Source organism: Cydia strobilella, chromosome 21 (assembly GCF_947568885.1).
Source record: "Cydia strobilella chromosome 21, ilCydStro3.1, whole genome shotgun sequence".
NCBI lineage: Eukaryota > Metazoa > Arthropoda > Insecta > Lepidoptera > Tortricidae > Cydia > Cydia strobilella.
The window spans coordinates 8,094,740-8,117,404 of record NC_086061.1 but is presented as its reverse complement, the minus strand read 5'-3'; the positions used below and the strand labels follow the sequence as shown (position 1 = coordinate 8,117,404).

The following is a 22,665-nucleotide window of genomic DNA, read 5'->3' as shown; positions in this document are numbered from 1 at the left end:
GGTTGGCGGCATGTTCGCATCCGTACTTCCATAGAATAGCTTTCGTACAAAGATGTTTACTCAATATCACGCTAGATGTCGCTGAACCGACCGTGAAACTAGCTAACGACATTCTTATCGAGTTTAGATATAAGGTTCGGAAATCGCAAGTGAAGAGCGCCCTTTTTGAAATTAGGAGTACAAACAAGAGTTCATTTAATTTATACGGAGTTACATGTATCTTTTGTGTTCATAAGGGTACGAACATAATCTTAATCAGATTTAATTTGATATATGTAAACTTACGCGAAATTGCTTCAATAATGGAAAAAGAGGACATAATAAAAAAATATAGAAAAACTACTCCTGCCATATTTCAGCATAACACTGACGCGATGAATGTTTTTATAGTTTAAGGACCATTAATTTTGCAATCTAAAAGTAATGGTTTTTCTTGTTGGAATTAAACAATATAATTCATTGTAATAGGGATCTTACTGACTAAGCTAGAAGACAGGTATTATAATAACAGGGTGCGTAGACAAGATGCCAATCGTTCACGCTCTGTAGCGTAGTTCTCTCTCTATCACTCTTCCATATTAGTGCGACAAAGACAGTTGCGTTTCGTTCGCTACAGAGCGTTAACGATTGGCAACTTATCGTGGTATCCCACCTTGAATTATTGTAGAGCAAAGCGGATACACATGTATTGCATAATTGTTTTCACCTCAGCAGCTCGAACAAGCCTACTTTCGGCACTCCCTGGAGTGAGGAAAGTGCGACTTTTCTCACTCCAGGGAATGAAACAATGTAGCTTTTTAATTTAGTGAAGGCCATGAACTTTATACTTTTATTAGATTTTTTTTTATGGTATGGTACGGTCCGGTCCGGTCCGGGCCGGTTCGGTTCGGTCCGGTCTCGTATCGTATCGTATCGTATCGTACATATTATAATACTTTTTTTCTGTTTATTCTGTGTAATTCGAAATACATTTTAACCTTTAATATGTTCTCACTACTGAGGTGAAAAATTATGTGTGCAACACGAGAGCAAAGTTATTTTACATCTCGTGTTTTTGAGTCCCTCGCTACGCTCAAGATTCTACCTTAGAATCACGAGCGAAGCGAGTATCAATCAATTATAGAATCTTTCGCTTTCTCGGGACTCAAAATAAACACTCGCAAGAAAAACCAACTTTCCTCTCTTGTTGCACAAATAACTATTTCCATCGTATTTTCTCGGAATCGTTGGTATTTGTCATGCTAGTTCAGTCAAACTCAGTACTTTATATACCGAGATTGAAATAGCAAGACACGTTCGTAAGTTTACGTGAAAATACGATGGAAAATAATTATGCACTACACTGTACCAAAGATAGATATAATATTATATCCTCTTTGATCACAGATGTAGAGATAAAGAGAGAGAGATAGAGAGATTTATTATTCAAAAAATATATACATACAATTTATACAGTTTCCTGCAAAACTGATTTCACAGTTTGCCTGCAGGTAAGATAGTTAACTAAATTATTCTACTTGCTATAACCCGGATAGTGCTTAACGACAAAAAATTGTGACGCTAGAGAAGTAAAACTACATGAATGCACCTCATTTTAATCTTGCATTGTGCTATAAAAAAAAAAAAAACAAAAAAAAAGCTATGGTTCAATAAAAAATCACAAAAAAGTAATAACACTATCCAGGTTATCTCTACATCAACATTAATTCTGAAGATAGTTGGGCCAAGTAAAACAACAAAATATTTTTATTCATTTATTAATAAACTAACTTTACAAATTTAATAATAGCAGAACAATAATATTCCTTATTTCTTTTCATTCATAATAATATGATAATAATTCACCATGACTCATCGTACTTTATGAAATATAATTATATGATTTAAAAATAATGTAGAACGACAGTGAAAGCAACTTACAGAGAAATAATGCACAATAAAAGAGGACAGACGAGATATAGAATTGCCAGCAACGAAAATGTACAGGCTTCATACCATTGTCCTAAATCGATTGCGCGGTGGCGCCCAACAACACGAACTAGAAAACATTACAATAACATAAAGTTAATTTTATTGTATCAATTTTTTTTATTTACTATTTCTGCAATCTATTTACAAGTTATATAATGTTTACATACCAAAACTATACGCTATATCAAGAATGGTGTAACCCCTAACCTATATTTATAATGTTAAAACTATTTGTATTCCTCTTTTATTCATACTATATATATAAATGTATAATATAGATTTATCGGCATAAATTACTATCATTAGTCGAAAAAAAAAACAGTAAGGATAACTATACACCCAATATACAGAGCTAGTTAATGAGAGTCCTTTCACTAAAATTATATGGTACACACTTGCAATTCATGCTTGTATAATACATTAAGGCTTTGCATTCCTACTGGAGTCCACGCCGACCTACAGCAGGCGCCATCTATGTACAACGAAACCTCGCAAATCATATACCGAACGTACTTAACACGTAACATATATTAATTTCCCCATCTATACATAAAATTTTACAACCGCACTATGAAACAAATGAAAAAAACAAACGTTTTTAGACAACACCCGCTGATGGGCCACCACTAACTACCACTACCACACGCTCCTCACACGTTAAAGGGCACAATATCAGGCAATGTACTATAAATATCCTATACATACTATGTACGTACTAACATTTGTATTGTATCACTCGGACTGAACAGCGAACACTGAGCGAAGGGGTGGTTCTAAGGCCGCGTAAGACGGTCTCAAATAAAAGTCACATCCTCAAATTATTGCTTTGAATAGAGTCCCTGGAGACTTAGGAACAGAAACTAGACGTGGCGACCGTACGGCACAGACAACTAGGTTAGACACGTGCGAGTGCAAGCTTCGGTTGTTTACCATTTGAACTAGATGGCGCTGTCTTATACATTTATTTTGCATTAACTCTGATTGCTGCATATTATAACCGTTACTGGAAAATAGATTACATTTTTTTTTAACTACGTCGGTGGCAAACAAGCATACGGCCCGCCTAATATTAAGCAGTCTCCGTAGCCTATGTACGCCTGCAACTCCAGGGGAGTTACATGCGCGTTGCCGACCCTAACACTCCGCACCCTCATTGAGCGTCGTCGTTCATTGAGATTTGAATTTATCATCCAAAATATATCGTTCAAATCATTTCCTTGAGTTTTGAATTAGAAAATTTAATTTTCAACAGGTTACATGAATTTATTATGAGGATAACAAGTTAAGACGCAATATGATGGAAGTTTCTATAAAGCGAATTTTATAATAATTGTGACAAATAATGTAACTGAGTACACTATGTTTTTTAGGTTTTCCTGGATGCCCTGAAAACTAGTGCCATCTCTATGTCACGATTATGCTGAGTCGCGCCTATTTAGTGTATTTGTAATTAATTACTTTCTTGTTTATATGTACATGTAATGATATACGCCAATTTTTCTATTATAAAACTTGTGTGGCACGTTGTAACGCCTCTAGTTCAGATGACAAAGTGACAGAAGATGTATTTTACAAATTGTTACGTCCATAATGTCGCCTGTGCCTAAAGTCATGTTCATCTATTTGCTGGGAGCACCCTCGGCTCATTTGTTATTTTAAAGGCAAAATATTGAAGGTTAAATTTTGAATACCAATTACTCTAATTTGCACCAAAAGCTCGCTCCAGACTACGCGGCTTCGCGCACGAGTGTGGAGGGGGCTATACGATGAACATGACCAAACGTGCAGTTACTTATAATAAAGAATATTTAACTCTATTTTAAGTGACTGTTGTATGAAGTGATAATAAATATCTAGCATCTAATTACGCAACTTATATGTTAAAAAATTCCATCTATTATTTACAGTGTAAAACAAAAGCTTAAAAGTATTTAAAGGTCACTGGTATCGAACACCGATATTTTTGTTAAAAACCATGTCCTAATAAAATATGGATTCTTAATTGCCGAAAAAATACGTTATTCTCTACTGTTCTTTTGTTAAATCTTTGAATTTTCTAGAGAGAATTATTCGGTACGGTTAAAATTTCTATTACTAGTTAAAACAGCTTTAATCGGCAAATCGAGAGGTCCTTTAAAACAATATATCGCGCTCTAAAATTGGGATAGGGAAAGAAAATAATAAAGGGCGTCAAAATAAAACTTGTTTAGTATACTGGAAGCCCATACAGACAAACTGTTGAAACACTCAGTCGCGATTATTATCATTTCACTAAGAAATTATCCAAGTATCGTTTCACATTTAAATTACAATTATTGGTCGTGAATTCTCTTAAATATTACGCTAACGTTACAATCGTATCGTAATAGCGGCCGCGTTTTGGGGAAACGCCACTTTGGTTAAAGTGCTTTTACATTTGGTAGTATTATACAGGAGGTAGTCAGCAGCAGTAGGTACAGACAAGGCACGATCGCGCGGCAAGCCTCCATGCGTATAATACCACCAAATGAGGTAGTTGATTCACAAAATTCATCGAGGTAAAACCAGTATTAAAATATCGCTCCAGAGCTACAATCTAAAACTTCAAATCAGAGTCAAATTCAAAATGGCGTCTTCCAAAACGTCAACTACGCACTACACGCCGCGGCGTTCACAAGTTACGTGCAAAAACGTATGAAAATATGTTTTAAAACTTTATGCATTTATTTCATTTTATATCTCTCGGTTATTTATCCTATTTATAGTCGAAGACACGCAACTAAGTCGTCAAGTTCGCCAAATTCCATGTCTTTGAGTATATAACAAATGTGCCTACAGTCGAGTGCTTTTGTACAATAACGATACACCTAACCTCTAAACTAAGGCTCCTGCTTGGGCTACTCTTCGCCTCCATTTTTTTTATTCACGGTCACATTCCCTACAGAAACATGTCCAACGCCATCCCAATGCGCCAAAAGCTTTTACTTAAAATTACTCAGAAATTAAGTTACACTTAAAATGTCGAGTGCATTATAGTGAATGGTAACATGATTTGTTCACTAAATAAAAATAAAACGAGTAAAAATACACCGGCCGTCCACGATTCTAGATTCAAATATGCGGTAGATAACATCTACAAAGATAGAGCCACCCCACACTAGCGTCTTTTAAACGTCGGCGTCTAGTCAGCGCTATGGAAAATGGCGTCGCTGCGCAGTTGCGCCAACGTTGCGTCGAGCAGCAGCCATAAAGTTGACTAGACGCCGACGCTCGGGAGATGATAGTGTGGGGTGGACCTAAGGTCTACACAGACTGTGCTAGGGAGAGTGGAAGGGCCACCATAATCGTTAAATTCCACTGAAAATGTCACGTTAACAGTGGCGCTGCCACACTTGGTCCCCGCCCAGTCGGTGCATATTCGCTTAGACGGATTTTCGGGAAATCGCTATCAAATATCGCTTTCTCCAATATCTGAACACCTTAAAGCCATTTAGATTAATTTTGCCAAAAAAAATATCTGACTAAATAACTTTGATACACACTTTTTCTTATAAATCGAACACATGTTACAACTTTTGTGCCAGTAACTGTCACCGACGAGCATTTACATATGTACCGAGGTGCTCAAAAATATCTGAACACGCAGACTAGAGCCTTGAAACCTCGCCCTGCCCATTGTGATTCCTAAAGAACAAATTCCATTTTTGCAAGTTACAAATTAAAAGGCTGGATAAGGTTACACTAAAACTTCTTTTTTTAACGTGAATCAAAGGAAAATAGATAGATAGATAGAATACTCTTTATTCGCACCCTTTAGTAAAAAGATACAAATGAGAAGAACGATTGATCAAATAGAGGCAGACAACAGGCGGTCTTATCGCTAAAGAGCGATCTCTTCCAGACAACCTTACGTTTTTTAGGTGTCCAGATATTTGTGCCAACACTGCATTTGACCGCGATATCCCGTGTCGGGTAAAAAAATCGGCTATCCTCTGTATCATATCTGTGGTTACAACGAATGCCACTCCTTACATACTTGTATGGAATCACAGCAAGACCACAGACATTTATTGTGAATAGACTACGCTAGCTCGCCTCAGACCGTTATTATTGCACGATATCTAACAATAAGCACGCACACCGCCCTATCCCTATCCGATTTAGACCTTAATCGAATGAACTTGAGATTCGCCAAATCTAAACACGCGCAAACTGGTTAATTATAAGATAATTTTGATAATAGAACAACGAACGTTCAAACCACTCATGCAAACCGCATTGAAGGCACACCGTGTAAGTAAGCACAGTAACGCGTAGCCCCTGTAGTCTCTTGCCAACTAAAAACCATCTTGTTTTTAAATTTACAATTTAATTTTGATTGCGTCTTCGTCAGACTCAAAGGGTAAGCTTGGTACAGTGAATGACGCGACTCTGGTGAAGTTTTTTGGTTTTAAACTGAGTTTTCATTCATCATTCACATAATAAAAACCGTAAGCTGAAAACAATATGAAAAAGAGTTAGGTCATGCAATAGTCAACTTTTTCTACTAGCTAGTAGGTTTGAAACTAACCAAAAAATGGTATTTGATATTGGTAGGTGCACATCAATAATTAAATCTTTTTGTGGGTTGAAAGGAAAAATCAGTTTAAAACCAAAAGCCACATACACCGGAGGCTGTACATTTGACAGCACCCTCTAGCGGGCGGGAACTAAGTATACAGCGGTTCCCTAAGCATAAGAATTAAATTCAGACACTTTATATAGGCATCGCAGCGAGAGTATTGCAAAATGACTGATTGTAGTATTGATTATTCAATGAATGTCGAGCGTTTTAACTAAGTTACATTTAATCAAATGGACTTTTTGGTTCATATAAATGTTTTCAAAGCATCACAATAACAATTTTGCCTGTTAAGTTTGATAGAACACTGGATGGCTATCGCATACAAACAATGTTTGCCTGGCAACTTGTTACTTTGCATTCGCCGTCCAACTCCATATAAAAGTAAGTTTTGCAAATTTTCGCCCTAAAGAACTGCGTAAAAACGCTGAATCGCTAATACTCAAGGTTACTGCGAGGAAGGCCTATCACCCGCCTCTCGTTGCGATACCTACAGTACCCTTACCACGAGTTTAACACGGTTGTCACTAGCGTCTGCGTACTCGCCGGCACCAGTACATCAGTATAAGCGAGAGCTCACGGTATGGGTACAGCGATCGTCAAGGTTCAGTCGTGGCATACCGGCCTCCAGTGCTCGGTCATCAGTCGCGCGGGTAGAGCAGGATGTGTTGTGGCGCGGGTGTGGTGTGGGGCGTGTGGGGCGTGTGGGGTGTGTGTGGTGTGTGGGGCGTGTGGGGCGCGGGGCGGGGCTCCGCGCGGCGCCGCCGTCACTTGCCGTCGCGCGACGTGCGGCGCCGTCGCACGCCTGCCGCCAGCGGACCGGCCTCCACTGTAACAAGATATTCACGTTACAGGGCTTGAAGATATTTACATTATCGAACCAAAATGAACAGTTTCAGAATACAAGGCGTCTTGGTTAAAGAAACCTGAGTAGACGCAGAATGCTGCAGTACAGCCCCAAGATTTTTAGAAATAAATGTTGTCTTCCAGTACAATGTGACATTTAACAGCGTATAGCGTCAAATGGGTGAGACATGAGACGAAAGTCCATAGGCGTAGTCATACATATCATACGTAAGCCGTCATCTGATCTTCCAACCGAGAAAGGATTTGAATTGTTCAGTTTTCTCATGGTATTTTTCTTCAATAGGAACATAAGAAAACTTGATACCAAGTCGGATCGGAGGTTATTTTCTGGCGATAACGGGGAACCTAACACACCTGTCAAATAGAAACGACTAAATTTTCTAGAAGCCTAAAAGAAACTTTTCATTACACGTGCTTAGTAAGCGAGCTATTTCACGCTATGCAGCGGGAGGTAAAGTCCATTTTACTCCCACGGGAGTTATAGCACTTTTTTTTTTTTTGTTATGTCACTAACTCGTACGAACCAAGTAGGACGTAGGTTCTAAATAAAATACTTGTTAAAAGTCGAGATATAAAGTGAGTTTCACTTTCAAAATGCTAACGTTTATAATTTAACTAGCTTTTGTCCGCGACTTCGTCTGCGTGAACTTAGTAACCCCAGCTAGAGTAAGAATAGCGCCTGGAGAAAGTCTTATAGCAATTATTCAATTTGAGCATATTATGCACACAAATTAGCAGACACTTCATTAATTATCGCAATTCCACCCCGCTTTTTACTTACTTAAGGGATGATTTTCGGGATAAAACTTATCCTATGTCCTTCTCAGGGACTCAACCTATCTCTATGCCAAATTTCATCTAAATCGATTCAGCGGTTTAAGCGTGAACACACAAGGGAACACACAGACAGACAGACAGACAGACTTTCGCATTTATAATATTAGTATGGATTGTTTTGTTTATGTTTAATTAGATTAATTTAATTAAAAATAGAAATAAAACTTACCGGCACTCCTGGTTTTCCTGCGGGCGGGCGCTCCGGGCGCCGCGGGGGCCCCGGGCGGCAGCGGCGGCGCCCCAGGCGGCGGCGCCTGGCGCCCCGAGCGCCGCGTGTTCACCCCCTCCGCGCCCAAGCCCTTCGTCTCGGCCGCCTTCACCGCCTCCACCGGCCCCTTCACCGCCTTCACCACTTTGACTACTTTCGCTGGCGTCTTCCCTCGCACCTTGCAGATTAGAGGCTCGTCGCTGTCGCTGTCAGAGTCCTTTTTTCGGCCCTCCTTTTGGCCTTCGGCGCCGGGTGGTTGTTTGACGCCGTCGACGCGGCGGGGCTTCTTTTTAGGTCTCCCCGCGGGTGATAGGCCTTCTTCGCAGCTGATTGTTGACGCGCAGGAGCTTTCAGACTCTCTCCGCTTCCGTTTCGCTCCGGGCGCCGGTTTGACCGGCACCGTCGCGACCGTATTCACGGTTTTCGGGCTAGTTTTATCTACTGAGCCGCTCCTGAGGCAATTGCGGGGGGGGTTCTGGAGCGCGGGGGAGTCGGACCTCGTTTCCAGTTTGGGGATCCCGGGGCTGAGACGGGGTGTCTTGGGTCCGTCCGCGGGGCTGTTCATCTTGCTGCTGGACCTCGTCCGGACGCTACTCCTGGCCACCCTCTCTAAGGCCGACGGGGACGGCGACTCGGGCCTCTTCGCCACGTACTCCGGAGTGGGGATCTCTATGAGAAGTTGCTCCAGTAGACTTTTATCGGGGAAATCCGCTTTTATAGGGAGCCTCTCCAGTTTAGGGTCCGGTTCCTTGTGTTCCTCCGACGCCTCGCCGTTTTCTGCTACAGGTTTTTCCTCTTTGACCTCCTCCGTCGCGCCTTTCTCCTGGTTCGAATACGTATATAACGGCGGGCTGACCCTGCTCGGGAGCGGATCAAAATCGTCTACTTTCTCTTTTTTTGGCTCCTCTTTCACGCTTTCCTCCGGCTGCGGTTCGGAGTCAGGGTCGCGGCAGATCGGAGTGGGAGGTCGGGGTGGATCTGGGGGTCTGCGCGGCGCGTCATCGCCGTTAACTTTTGGTGAAGGTTGGTCATGGTCGCCGTGCATTTTCGCCAGCTCCGCCTCTATATCGCCTAGATCATCCAGATCGGGCGGCGGCTCGTACCTCGGGGGTGCGGTTAACGCCAACCTCTCTAGGAGCTCATCCGAGGCCGGAGGAGGGACGCCTATGATGCGATGTACGGAGGTAGGGGAGGTGGAGCGCGGCATGTCGAGGCGTTCTTTCCGCTGCGGGCCGGGAGGGCTCTGGCTGGCCTGGTTGGGGGATTTCTCTGACAGTGCGTCCATGGATTCAATGCCCGAGTCCTCGCCCTGAGCCTGTCCCGGCGAGCGCGCGACGAACTTGTCGTCGGGACGGTCGGGGCGGTCCTGGCGGTCCTGCGCCTGGCCTGCTGCCTGGCGGGCGCGCTCGGCGACCAGCTTGCAGTAGGACTTGTCCTTGGGGCGCTCGCGGCGGCGCGGCGGGGAGGCGGCGGCGCGCGGCGGGGACACGCGCACGGTGCCCACGTTGGTGGACCCCACCGGCTCTGCAAGCAAATCATACCGGCACGTGAAGGACAAGGACATCGTGATGAGATTGAGGGCCAGTTGCACCAACCACACTTGACGGACTGATCGACATCACTCGGCAGAGAACTAAGAAAAGTCACATACAATAAAATTTTGCAAACGCTATAACGGTGACAGACAATTTGGTGCAACCGACCCTTATTTTCCAATTTATTCGTTTTTTGGGTGAATTAACTTTTGCTTGGTTATGACTCCTGGAAGTCCTGGATCACTCCTTAAAACCCAGTTTTTTTGCATTATACTAACAGTACCTTTAAGCCCTTTTCATGACCTGACCTTTATGTCTTTGTCAACTACTGAGTATGTTAGTAGAGCGTATTAGGTAGGTAGATTTCTTTTAACGAACTGTTGTTTCCTGTTAAACGGAACAGAATACAGACAAGATAGTTAATCCACCAGTTTTACGAAAACCATGATGTGATATGATGTTTTTTTTTATTGTAAACTATAAGTGATTCAGAAAGTCTATATTGTCTTACGGTTTATAAACTCAAACTTCTTAAAAAGTATTCCTAATCATAAAGAAGTTAATAGGCGTGTCCACCTATAACAAGCAGCCTCGCGAAGAAATTGCCTCGAAAAACGACTCGGTCTGTGTAAATGCCTCGTGTATATGTCGGCGGCTGATTGTATGATAAGGCAGATCGTAATATTTTGACGGTAATCACAGTTGCACCAAACTGTTTGTCATCGTTAAACAGTTGGCTAAATTTTATTGTATGGAAAGTTTCATAGTAAACCGCCGCGGCGCAACGGGTGACGTTGATTAGTCTGTCAAGTGCGGATGGTGCAACTGGCACTAAATTAATAGATAGGTAGGATAGGTTCGTTAGGTTGCTTCAGCTGACCAGAAATAGGAAATAGAGAAAGACAGTTTTTCACGTTTAGCCGATACGTACGATATGCCTAGGATTTTCACGATCTGCCTGGTCTTACGATCGGCTGCCGACATATACAGAAACTGAATTGCTACGCGCAGCCAATTCATTTTGGAAATGAGAATTGAGACGTTTAGTTAAACATTAGAGAACAGAAAGATGTAAAGAAGGCAATCTTGTTTTTAAGAAGTTTCACTACTGTCTCACTTTTATTTATTTATTAGAAATGTAGCAGAACAAATTTACGTAAGGCCGCGGACTGAACTGCGCTGCGTCCGCTGTCGTCCAAAACCGGTTCATTCAAGTGTATATGTTACGGGTAATGTTAGAAGTTTGATTAAACTTAAGTTTACCCGGGTATAACTAGTATTACCCAAGCCTTTTGGGTAATGTCCGAAAATTCGGGGTTTACCCACACCTAGGTCTACCCAACACTGGCTAGGTAATAATGTAGATGTTGATTAAATTTTCGGGCTTTACCCAAAAGGCTTGGGTAATACTAGGTATACCCAGGTAAACTTAAGTTTACCTAAATTAAATATACCCATGTTATGGGTAATATTAAGTAAAACTTAGGTTAAGTTCGTTAGGTAGCTTCAGATGGCCGAAGATCGTGCCGCGTGCGTCCAGCCCGCGGCGTTAGTATGTCATATAAAAGTACAGCAAGCTACTTATGCAGCTGGGTGTACATTGTGCATGTAAGTACTTATACTATCTCCTATTTATATACGTTTTTCTTAGGTATTTGGCCATGGTTTACTCCGTGCAAAATAAAGAGACACCATAATAGTATTTGTGATTTCATTTTAATCCAAAAGGACTTCAACAAGTTACATAGTTAATAAGTAATAGACACTACAAATAAATATATCATCTAGTTTTAGCTATACCATATGTATATTTAATTAGGATAATAAACACAAGAAATTTAGAACTAATGGTGTCACTTTATTAACACCCAGTTGCAAAGATATTAGTGAGCACACTCCTCGGCTGTAACCACGAACATCTTCAATAGTACATTTGTTGATTTGCCTGTTCAGCATATTTAAAAGTTAGAAAGGTGAATGAACGATCGAAGGTGTACACGGTGACCACTCCATTCCTTTATTGAGATAAAATGTAACAAACATGTTTCTAGCACACTGCACATTTTTATTTTCTATGGTGGATTTGTTTACATGTTATAGATGTGCCGCATGCAAGAGTAATATTTAATGTTTGTTCCTTTGCCGCTTTTATCTTATGTATAGTAGAGATAAAGATTATAAATATGTATACACTTTTAACAAATATATATAAATGGAAGAATGTGAAAAAATGAATACATATTTACGACTTCCACTTGACATCAGATACAGAAAAGAGCCAAGATGTTAGATTGCATGATTCAAAATGTCCTTGAGCACATTGGCTGCTTTCATACATCTTTTGGTGTCTGTTAAACAGTTAAAGTGAAAAAAAAAACACAAAATACTAATTTATAATCTTGACCTTGATTTGTGTAAAATTGATCCTAACAGGCTAAAGGTACCAGCTTGTTTTTCAGTATGTTGTTATTGTTACTAGCAAAGATGCCCCTAAGATTGCACTTGTCTTAATCAATAACCAACCCTGTGCTTGTAAACATTACACTAATATGTGATATTTTCTATAAAAAGGGACCTTATTGTCGATGGCGCTTACGCCATTATTAACGATGCTCCAATATAAATACAATGCCGCGGGACGCTGTGCGGCGTAAGCGCCATCGACAATAAGGTCCCTTTTTATAGAAAATGCCCCATATTGTAAATGTCAGTTACCTTTCCAACCTCATTTGCTTGACCAACTCTAATCCCAGCATCACCACTTGCAAGGGACAGTCATACAACAACTAATTGTAATATCTATTTTGTACTATCTTCATCAATCCTCGGTTTAATATAGTCCAGCAAAGAAGGCTGTAAAGGTATCCCACCTTTACAATATTCATAAGCAGACATACACACCTGGACAGGAACTATGGCTAATCTTCCTCTTCTTCTCCGTGATGAGCCCGTTGGGCGACACGACGCCGTCCACAGTCCGTTTGAGCTTATTGTCATCGCTGCACTTGTCCGCACTCTCGTCCGCACTGAGCGTCCGCTCCTTATGACACTTGAGCAACCTACTCTCCAACTCACTAGCACCACTAACACTCTCACTGTTCGGTTCCTCTTTGCTGTCCGTTTTACTATCACATTTCGCGTCCTTGTCGGGTAACTTCTTCTTAACCTCGTGGTTGTTTGGCGTCTCTCTATAGCCCTCGTTCTGGGCGTACTTCCCCTCCTTGTCTAGCATGTCGTTCTTCCACTCTTTGTCGCGGTCCTTCTCCATGGATTTGCCGCTGTCGGTGAGCAGTTTGGACTTCTTTTTCTTTAGACTGTCTAAGCTCTGGACTTTGTTGTTGAGATGCTTGTAGTCCTTTGTGACTATGTGGGCGTTTTTGGATATCGTTTTCATGCGATAGACCACGTTGTTGTCGCCGGGGATCTCGGTCTTTATCGAGTCGCCCTCATAGTGGTTGTTGAGTTTTAAGCTCTTCACGTGGAGATACTCGTCCTTCGAGTTCTCGGTGGGCTCGACCGGCTTCGAGGGCGTCTCCTCCTCGCGGCGATGCTTGTCGTCCGACTCAGAGTTTTTTCTTATCTTGAGTTTCTTGTGGAGGTCCCCCGGGGCGAATTTCTTCTTCTCCTTCTTGGAGTTTTTGATGACGGCGGAGTTTCGGCCCCGCAGGGAGATGTGGAGGGGAGGGACGCGCAGTTCGGGCTCGCCGGGCCGCGGGTTCGTGAAGCTGACGTCCGCCTTGTAGACGGGCTGGACCACGGGCTCGTTCTTATCCAACTTTAACCGGAGCTTTAAGGATTCTTTTTCTCCCGGCGAGCGAGGCGCTTCGGCCGTCGTGGTCGGCCGCGGCGGGGCGGGTTTGGCGGGCTTGACGTCACGCACGATTTTGTCCTTCAGCGTGGCGGGCTTCTCCTTAGCGCCGGTGGTCCGCGGCTTCCCGCCCTTCTGCGCGAGGGGGTCCTTTTTCCGGAATTTGAGCGCGTCCGGGCGCGAGTCCTCCTCGGTGGTGGTGGTCTTCGCGATGCCGAACATCTCCGGCTCGCCGCCCTCGCGCTTGCACTGCGCCACCGTCAGCTCCTCGAGCTTCTTGTCCTCCTTCGGCGGCGGGATGTCTGCGTCGTCGCGCATGAGCGTCTTTATCAGGTACTGCTTGCTCTGCTCCTCGATCTCGCGGGCGGTAGCCTGGGAGCCGACGGTGGCGGTGGCGACGGGCGGCGCGGGGCGGGGTGTAGGCCGCAGGGGCGCGGGCGGGGGCGGGGGCGGGGAGCGGAAGGGCGCGGGTTCGGGGGGCGCGGGGGGAGGGGGCATGTTGTCTTTAGAAGGCACTGGCGGCGGCGGGGCGCTGGGTGTATTGGGTGTAGTGGGGGCGCTCGGGAGGCTCGGGGAGTTGACGCTCGGCGCGGGCGACTCGTACGGCCCGTTGAAAGGGCCGGCGATCTCTTGGAGTATAGCGTCGGGTGTCGGCTGCTCGCGCGACTCGGTGTACAGGAGGTTGTCGGAGATGGAGGCGAGCGCGGAGTCGTCGAGCACGTCAAGCGTGGGCTGCAGCTGGTCGAGGTCGATATCGGGCAGGTCGGGCAGCGACAGCGCGAGGGAGTCCCGGTAGGGCTCGTTCCAGTCGGCCGTGGTGCCGGAGGCCCTCGCGCTAGCCGAGGCGGCACGCTGCCGCGCGTTGTACTGCTGCTGGTAACGTTGGAACTCCTGCGAAATTAACACAGAATATAGTATGTGAAGAAACTTCATTGCTTAAGGCCTAGGTCTCCCGTTGGTATGCGTGCAGTGTTTCATTTAAATTATGTTAGTTTCCCTTGTATTACTTGTGACACTATGGCACTATGTCGACCGAAAACTGAGGCCTTACAAATCCAATGTTTGACAAGAAGATAGAAACAAATAGGGGATATTACTGCAATACACCAGAGTGCATACTGTAGCTTTAACAGGTTTTTGACAAGTTTATAGAGATAATAAAATATGACATTGATGCATCAAGGCGGTTTGTTTACAGAGGACCTACCGGGAAACGCAAATCCGAAATTTCGCTATCTGCCTCTTTATCGCTCGAATATGAGTGAAAGAGATGTAAGATAACGAAATTTCGATCCGTCCACGTGGTGTGACTGAAAGTTCCTCACCTGGAAGCTGGACTGCGTCTTCTGGTCCATGGAGGTGGTGGAGGGCGGCATGAGGGCCTGCAGGTCCTCGTGGGTGACGGGCTGCAGGCGCGGCCTTGGGTACTGCTTGTAGGGCGGCGGAGGCGCGAACTCCGCCGTGTAGCCGGGGGAGGGGTAGCGCGGCCGTAGGCCGGCGGCGGCGGTGCCGGGCGTTAGCGGGGCCCTGTGGGGAAATTATAAGTAAGTGTTTGCTTATAAAACTGCGACATACAGTTGCCATGAGCCATGACTTCGAAAATACATATTTATACATATCATAAGAGGACATTGATGTCACGATCCTCAGCATTGAGGGACCGACTGAAGAAGAAGAGGAGGCCTGTGCCCAGCAAAAATAATTCAAAATATAGGCTGAATTCTTTTTATTATTATTATATCATAAATCATATTATTATTCATTTTTAAATATAGATTGTTATAGACCATACAATTGTATAAAGGAAGTATATGTATAATATTCGAATAGCCATAAAATTTGGCTATGTCGTGCCAAAAGACATTCAACATCGAAAAACAGAAAATTCTCATGTCCAACCCACCCACAAGTAGCGTCGTTCCCCAGTGTAGCGTCGAAGTTTTATATATAAGTCACGCAACAAATAAGTAATAGCGATGCTACCAACCTGTAGACAGGCTGCTGCGGCAGCTGCGGCCTCTGCGGCGGCGCTACACGGCGCGGCGGCGGTGGGCGCGGCGCGGGGCGCGGGGAAGCCGACGGTGTCGGCCCCGGCGGCGGCCCCGGCGTCGGCCCCGGTGTCGGCGGCCCCGGCGGCGGCGTCGGCGCGGGCGAGGCCGGTGGCCGAGGCATTGGCGGCCGTGGCGCGCGGTACTCAAACGGCAGGCGGCCGACGGCTAGCTCCATCTGGAATACGGACGTTTGGATATTACCAAGCTTATACAGTCGGTGCGGAAAGAGCAGTCGTGGAATATATGGCAACCAATACATTCTACGACTCTTTCCGCACAGACTCTACACCTGACCAAAATACTCTGTAGCAGCCATAGTTCGTTACTCCATACTAAATATATGGTGTACCGAACTATTTGACTACTTTGGTTGCTGCAAAGTATTTGACGCTGAGTGTACACGACTTTGGCATTCATATGCAACGTAACTTGCTGTTTACAATGTTCAATTTCCTATGACTAAAAATACTCATTACAAACCCAGAGTTCCTATGGCCACCTCCTACTGTGTCCATCATCAGATCATGCGTCAAAAGTTGTCATAACAATAATCTCACCTGTCTGTCCACACTGTCTAGCTTGGTCGATTGGGGCAGCTTGGACCTCAGTGCATCACATTCACATAAAATGCCTAAAGTCGGGTCGCTATCAAAATTTCCATAGGTAATATCTCTACAAAATGTATAAAATCCCACCTGTCCATCCTGAGTGTCCAGCTTCGCCGTGTGCGGCTTGGGCAGCTTGGGTCGTGGCGCAGGAGCGGCGGCATCGTTCTGCAGCAGGTTCACCAGTAGCGGCGACGACATGGCCACGTTGGGGGGCGTCTTGGCAGGGTAGGGCGGGGGCGGGCCCGCGAACGACGTGGAGGGGCGGGGGAACTCCGCCGGCGGGCGGACGGTCGCGGGGCCGGGTATACCTGTTGAAGAGGTGGTTTATTAGCTCTAATATATCATAAATTTAGGCCTTTTCGGTCTACAAGTCTGTAAAAAAATGTCAACAGTTTTGGTACAACCCGAAACTACATGTAAATCTGGTTTAGGCGGTATAAATCTCCACCTAGCCGATCCCGAAACTAACAACTACAAAATATTAATAGCTGGTTGGTGACGTGTCCGTTACCGTATATTTCTAAATAAAGAACCTATCTTTTTCAAGTCTTTTCTGTCGAAACTGAACTTACACATACCTTTATAATACAAAACAAATTTATTTAAATATATACCAAAATACCTAACCTATTTTTTTGTCAAGATTTTTTACACTACCACGGCCGCGGTTCCAATAATGACTAAATTTCAAGTCGACGTGGGGTCATGCCATAATACCTAAGATTCGAATTATCTACATTTTTGGGCAAGTTTTGGAACATAAGGCAAATTCGAGTCCTGTTTAAACCTTTTTTTCTTTTTCATGTATCTTTTAATTAAAAAAATTGTAGTACCTGTCACTTGCAAAAATGCTTTCATATGTCTGCCCGGTTGACCTATACAAGGCGCATCTCTCAACAGTTTCTCATGAATTTTTGTGAATATGGATTTTTGTGAAATGGCAGTCATATGAGCTCGCGTCGCGGTCTACAGCTCACAAGCTCACAGAGCCCTCAGATAGAATAACACAAGAGTTTAATAAATACGCAATAAGTAAATCTGATAATCCCAATTGCAATTTCTATCCACCTGAGTCCCGATAAAAAAAATCCGTTGGCATAAAGAGTCCTTTATAAAGAAACAAGCGACCCGCCCCGGCTTCGCACGGGTGCAATGCTGATGTATTATACATATAAACCTTCCTCTTGAATCACTCTATCTATTAAAAATCCGTTGCGTAGTTTTAAAGATCTAAGCATACATAGGGACAGACATCCATCCAGACAGCAGGAAGCGACTTTGTTTTATACTATGTAGTGATAAGCGTTGAGTCCTAAACTTTATATTGTTTGAATATCTCGACAATATATCTATATTATAGTTTGTCAAGGGACTGTCTAATTTTAAACATTTCAATCATACTATCTTTGTCTTACATTAGTACTAGCACCCAAAAGAAAAGGATGAGTAGTTTTTTTTGTTCCTATTTACGGAAAAGATTTGCTTGACCAACTATACTAAAATTCTTCACTTTGATTGCTAAAATGTGTCATTTTTTATGAGATCAGGTATCTTTCTGAAAATATAACCAAAGAGCTTCTAAAAATGTTTTTATATTTAAAAAGAACAAAATTTACAGAACTCCTCTGTTAAAAACACATCAAAAACTTTCTTTATGTACTTATTTCAGCAAGTAACTTATATTCTGTTTTTTTATTCCGTAGACTAAAATGACGTGTCATGTATAAGACATGACATTTCTTAGTACCACATGAAATGTCATTTTAGTCTACGGAATAAAAAAACAGAATATACGTAGCAAAATTAGACTATGTCTCACAGTATAATATTTTTTTACAAGGTATATCTTTGCATACATAACTTTTTGTTAAATCTTTGAATAATTAAAAATAAAATTACTTTTCTTTGTATTAACATAATCTAATTTCATTAAATTCCGCAAAGTAACTTGTTTTAATCAAGTGTAAGGTCTTTATTAGCATATATAGTCCCAAAGGGCTTAAACGTAATTGTACTTATTATATTACACGCGACAAAAATAATAACAGCATTAGAAATAACATACAAAATACTGATGACATAAAACATTAGACACAAACAAACAGGATTGAGAAGTATAGTTTGTCAAAGGACTGTCTCGTTTCAAACATAGACAGAGAGAATCATACTATCTTTGTCTTACACTAGTACTAGCACCCAAAAGAAAAGGAGTATAGTTTTTTTTTTTGTTCTTATTTACTGATAATTTGGTTTGACCAACTATAAATTTGGGATTAGACTTCCCTCCACCTGCGCGACCAGACTTCTTGCTGGACACCTGACGGCGAATTGACGAGAACATTCGTTTTTTTACTAAGAATAGCGTCTGTAAAAGAGAGAAAGAGATATTTCGGATTGTTGGCAAGCGATTGGCTCTCAGGATCACGCCACCATCACCCGATTTTTAAGAGCTAAATATTTAAACTTCCTAAAGGACTCTCGGCTTTTACGAATATTTTTTTTTTTTAATTTCAATATTACAATACATGTCAACATTAAATCCTAGAAACCGACACAAATGGCGTGATATGGAGGAGGCCTTTGCCCAAAACTGGACGTCCAAACGAAATTAACATAGATTTAAACTTTACTCTAATACTACTAACAAATAAATTAAATTCTACACTAACCAAAACAAATACCTACTAAAAAACTAAAATATGTAAATAGATAGCATCAATTAATGTAGACAGAAACTGTAAAACGTTTGGAATAAAGAGCTTTATCATTATTATTTTTATTAAATCCTTTATAAAGGCCTCAGGGACTCAGGTGGCTTTAGGCAGGATATTTAAACAAGTTTCATACAAAATACAAACACAAAGTCAAAGATCCACATGTATGATATAATTGGTACTACTTACTTTACGCCTAATATTTCTGTGACTCTACTGAAAAGGGATACAGGTGAAAAAAAAAACCGGCCAAGTGCGAGTCGGACTCGCGCACGAAGGTTCCCGTACACCATTACGCAAAAAGCGGCAAAAAAATCACGTTTGTAGTATGGGAGCCCCACTTAAATATTTATTTTATACTGTTATTAGTATTTGTTGTTATAGCGGCAACAGAAATACATCATCTGTGAAAATTTCAACTGTCTAGGTATCACGGTTCATGAGATACAGCCTGGTGACAGACAGACAGCGAAGTCTTAGTAATAGGGTCCCGTTTTTACCCTTTGGGTACGGAACCCTAAAAAGGTACTAGGGCAGAACTTATACCCTTTTTCATCTGAGCTTCGCGAGACCTGTACGCCTTTTTACTAAAGCAATAGATTTTGTTTAAAGACTAATCTTATTTCAAGACAGGGAAGCAAAAGTTTGACCTTTTATTTTATGTTACTGATTGAGCTTGACACGCAATAGTCATCAATCATCATTTCTAGAATCAAGTTTTGTTTGTGCTCCTATCAGTGGACTAATCAGTTAATCGCCATTTAGCTTCCATAGAACTTTGTCTCAGTATAATGATAGAAATGATAATGTAATGAAATTAAAAGAGATGGTCATATGCAACTTTTCAAGGGCCTGACACTCTTTGATAGAGAAAGATAGCCTTATTGCAATTCCTATAAGAGGAAAGAGAAAATAGTGCCACGTTTTGTCCTTATCACCGACCGGGTGGCATCATATGTAGGAGGCGATGGCGAAATACCGAAATTTATAAGAGTGAAAGAGAAAAAATCCTATGCTGCCCAAATTTTATATGAATTTCTCTTACCCCGGTCGCTCGGTGGCGCGTCTATAACTACTTGTATATACTATGTCTATGCAACTTTAAAAATGAGTGACATTTTCTATTGTCTATCTATGTCAGTCTCCTTTCCACGTTGACCACCTAATCAAAACGACCACCGGTGGACTTGGTCACTGTTTTTCATACAAAACTTGTTTTTGCTCTATTTCTTTTGTTTTATAAGCTGAAGCTATATAAACTTATTACAGACATAGATATACCTCATGTCATTGTATGCGCAAAGTTTCGTTACAATCTAACACGTTGTTTTAAAATTTTCCACTTAAAATTCTCGCCTTTGAAAAAATTACACTTACATTTTTAGTGATTCTAGCTCTTAGCGTAATTGGTATCAATTGAAAGTATGTTTCATTGACAAATTGTATTTATACGACAAACGGAAACTCGCATCTATCCGACGTAGGAGTAGGAATACTCTGGGGCAGTTTCTCGTCCATGCCACAGTGTTGGGACACAAGTTATACATAACTCTACCTTAGTGTAAATCAATTTTTTTAAAATATAAACTGGTCTTACCTAGCATATTCTCTTTCCGATATATGACCCTAGCTTGTGTCATACTTTCGAACGGAAACTCGCATCTGTCCGACGTAGGACGTAGGAGTAGGTATATTCTGGGGCAGTTTCTCGTCCATGCCACAGTGTTGGGACACAAGTCACATCACTCTACAATAGTGTAAATTTATTTTTTTATGATATAAACTGGTCTTACCTAGCGTATTCTCTTTCCGATGTATGACTCTAGCTTGCGTCATACTTCCGAACGGAAACTCGCATCTATCCGACGTAGGGGTAGGTATGTTCTGCGGCAGTTTCCCGTCCATGGGGCACACAGTGTTGGGACTCTTGAAGTTGTCCCGGGGAGGTTCGGCGCTGGTGGAGGCTCCGTCGTCGGCGAGGAGCCGGCCGATGCCGCCGAGGCCCGAGAGGAGCTCGGCGTTGGGTTGAGCGCGGGAGGTGCTCGCATCTGGAAAATACGAGCGTGTGAATTCGTAGGTATAGGTACGTTTTTATATTTTTCATCACGCATGTTCGAGAAAGATCTCATTTCACTCAGATTGCAGGTGCACTGAAGGACAAAGGCTTATATTATTACCGCGGAAGTTATGAATTGTAAAAGAAAATCTACAATTCCCTCGGGATACCTAATCTGTCAAGAAATAACAATATGGCGGACGAATGTTTGAAATGTATTTTTAAAAAAAATCTGGCGAAATAAACCCTATTTTACATTTACTTAATCTGCCAAACTGCAAGACAGTTATATGAAATGTATATGATGAAATTGAGCCTTACCACTACCTTCATCCGTGTTGATCCGCAGCTCGGTCCCGTGCTGCAGCCGCAGCGACACGGCCTGGTCGCCGTCGAGCTGCACGGACAGTATGCCGAGCGCCCGCAGCTGCGGCGCCCCGGCCGCCGCGAGCGCCCGCAGGCGCGCCGCCGCCGCGCGCGGCACGGATAGCGTCACACGCACTGAGTTCCACGGCTCCACCTGGACAAAAGAGTGTGTTAGTATGACCATCGAGTAGGACGTAACATAATTCACTCATAGTACCCGACGCTAATTACGGCTTTATGAATGGCTCTGCATGGCATTTGCAATGACAAAGTGTGGTAATGTCAACATTAATCTTAAATTTCTATGAAAATATCATTTATAATGAATGACACTGGCTGATTGTCGCGGCGCTCATGAGCTAAGCCTACTCGGACAGTGAGAGAGACAGTATATACCTTGTTCACTTTGAGCAAAGATAGATATAACTCCGTAATAGATGGATACAGTCTAAGGAAAAAACGTGCCTCGAAAAATCAAGAAAATTTGATTCTCGTTCAGAGGGGCTAGCTTTGGCCTACTGTCGTATTCATGGCGTTGACGGTTTCGTTTGTTATTTAACAATTTTAACGCATATCAGTGAAAGAACATGGATCAAAATCATAAAAATAATTTATGCAAATAAAAAAAAAACATTTATCCATATTTAAATACATTTTATCGTATTTTTAAAAATCTTCATTTTTAGTTTTAAATGTGTCGATAGATGGCAGTGAATTTACTGTGGTTACAAAATTTACTATGACAGTACCACTCTAGTATAAGTTACTCTATGCTTTGAGTGTATTAGTGTAGGGCTTTTCAATCTCGAACTATAGACACTCATTCTTCATTTGAGCCAAATTAAGTAAGATTTGGAGTCCCAGCATCCCAGGCCGCACTGGGTACAAGTGAGTGAAAAAGCAACAGTATACCTTGTTCACTTTGAGTGTGTTGGGGTGCGGCTCGGCGAGCAAGGTGCGCAGCTCGCGCAGCAGGCGGCGGAGGTGCGCGGGAAAGCGCGGATAGGAGTGGGATAGGTTGGAGTGCAGCTTCTCACGCTCGAG

The 22,665-nt window shown here is 42.6% G+C and overlaps 1 protein-coding gene across 1 annotated transcript; it reads right to left on the bottom strand.

Moving 5' to 3' along the window:
• Window positions 1–1,741: 1,741 nt before the first annotated feature.
• LOC134751265 (titin-like) lies at window positions 1,742–22,665 on the bottom strand (the record flags this gene model as incomplete). Its single annotated transcript, XM_063686648.1, has 9 exons — window positions 1,742–7,400; window positions 8,445–10,007; window positions 12,920–14,717; window positions 15,152–15,353; window positions 15,814–16,052; window positions 16,573–16,793; window positions 20,993–21,247; window positions 21,583–21,775; window positions 22,534–22,665. Coding segments are annotated over 9 exons (4,665 nt in total), but the record flags the coding sequence as incomplete, so codon positions are not given.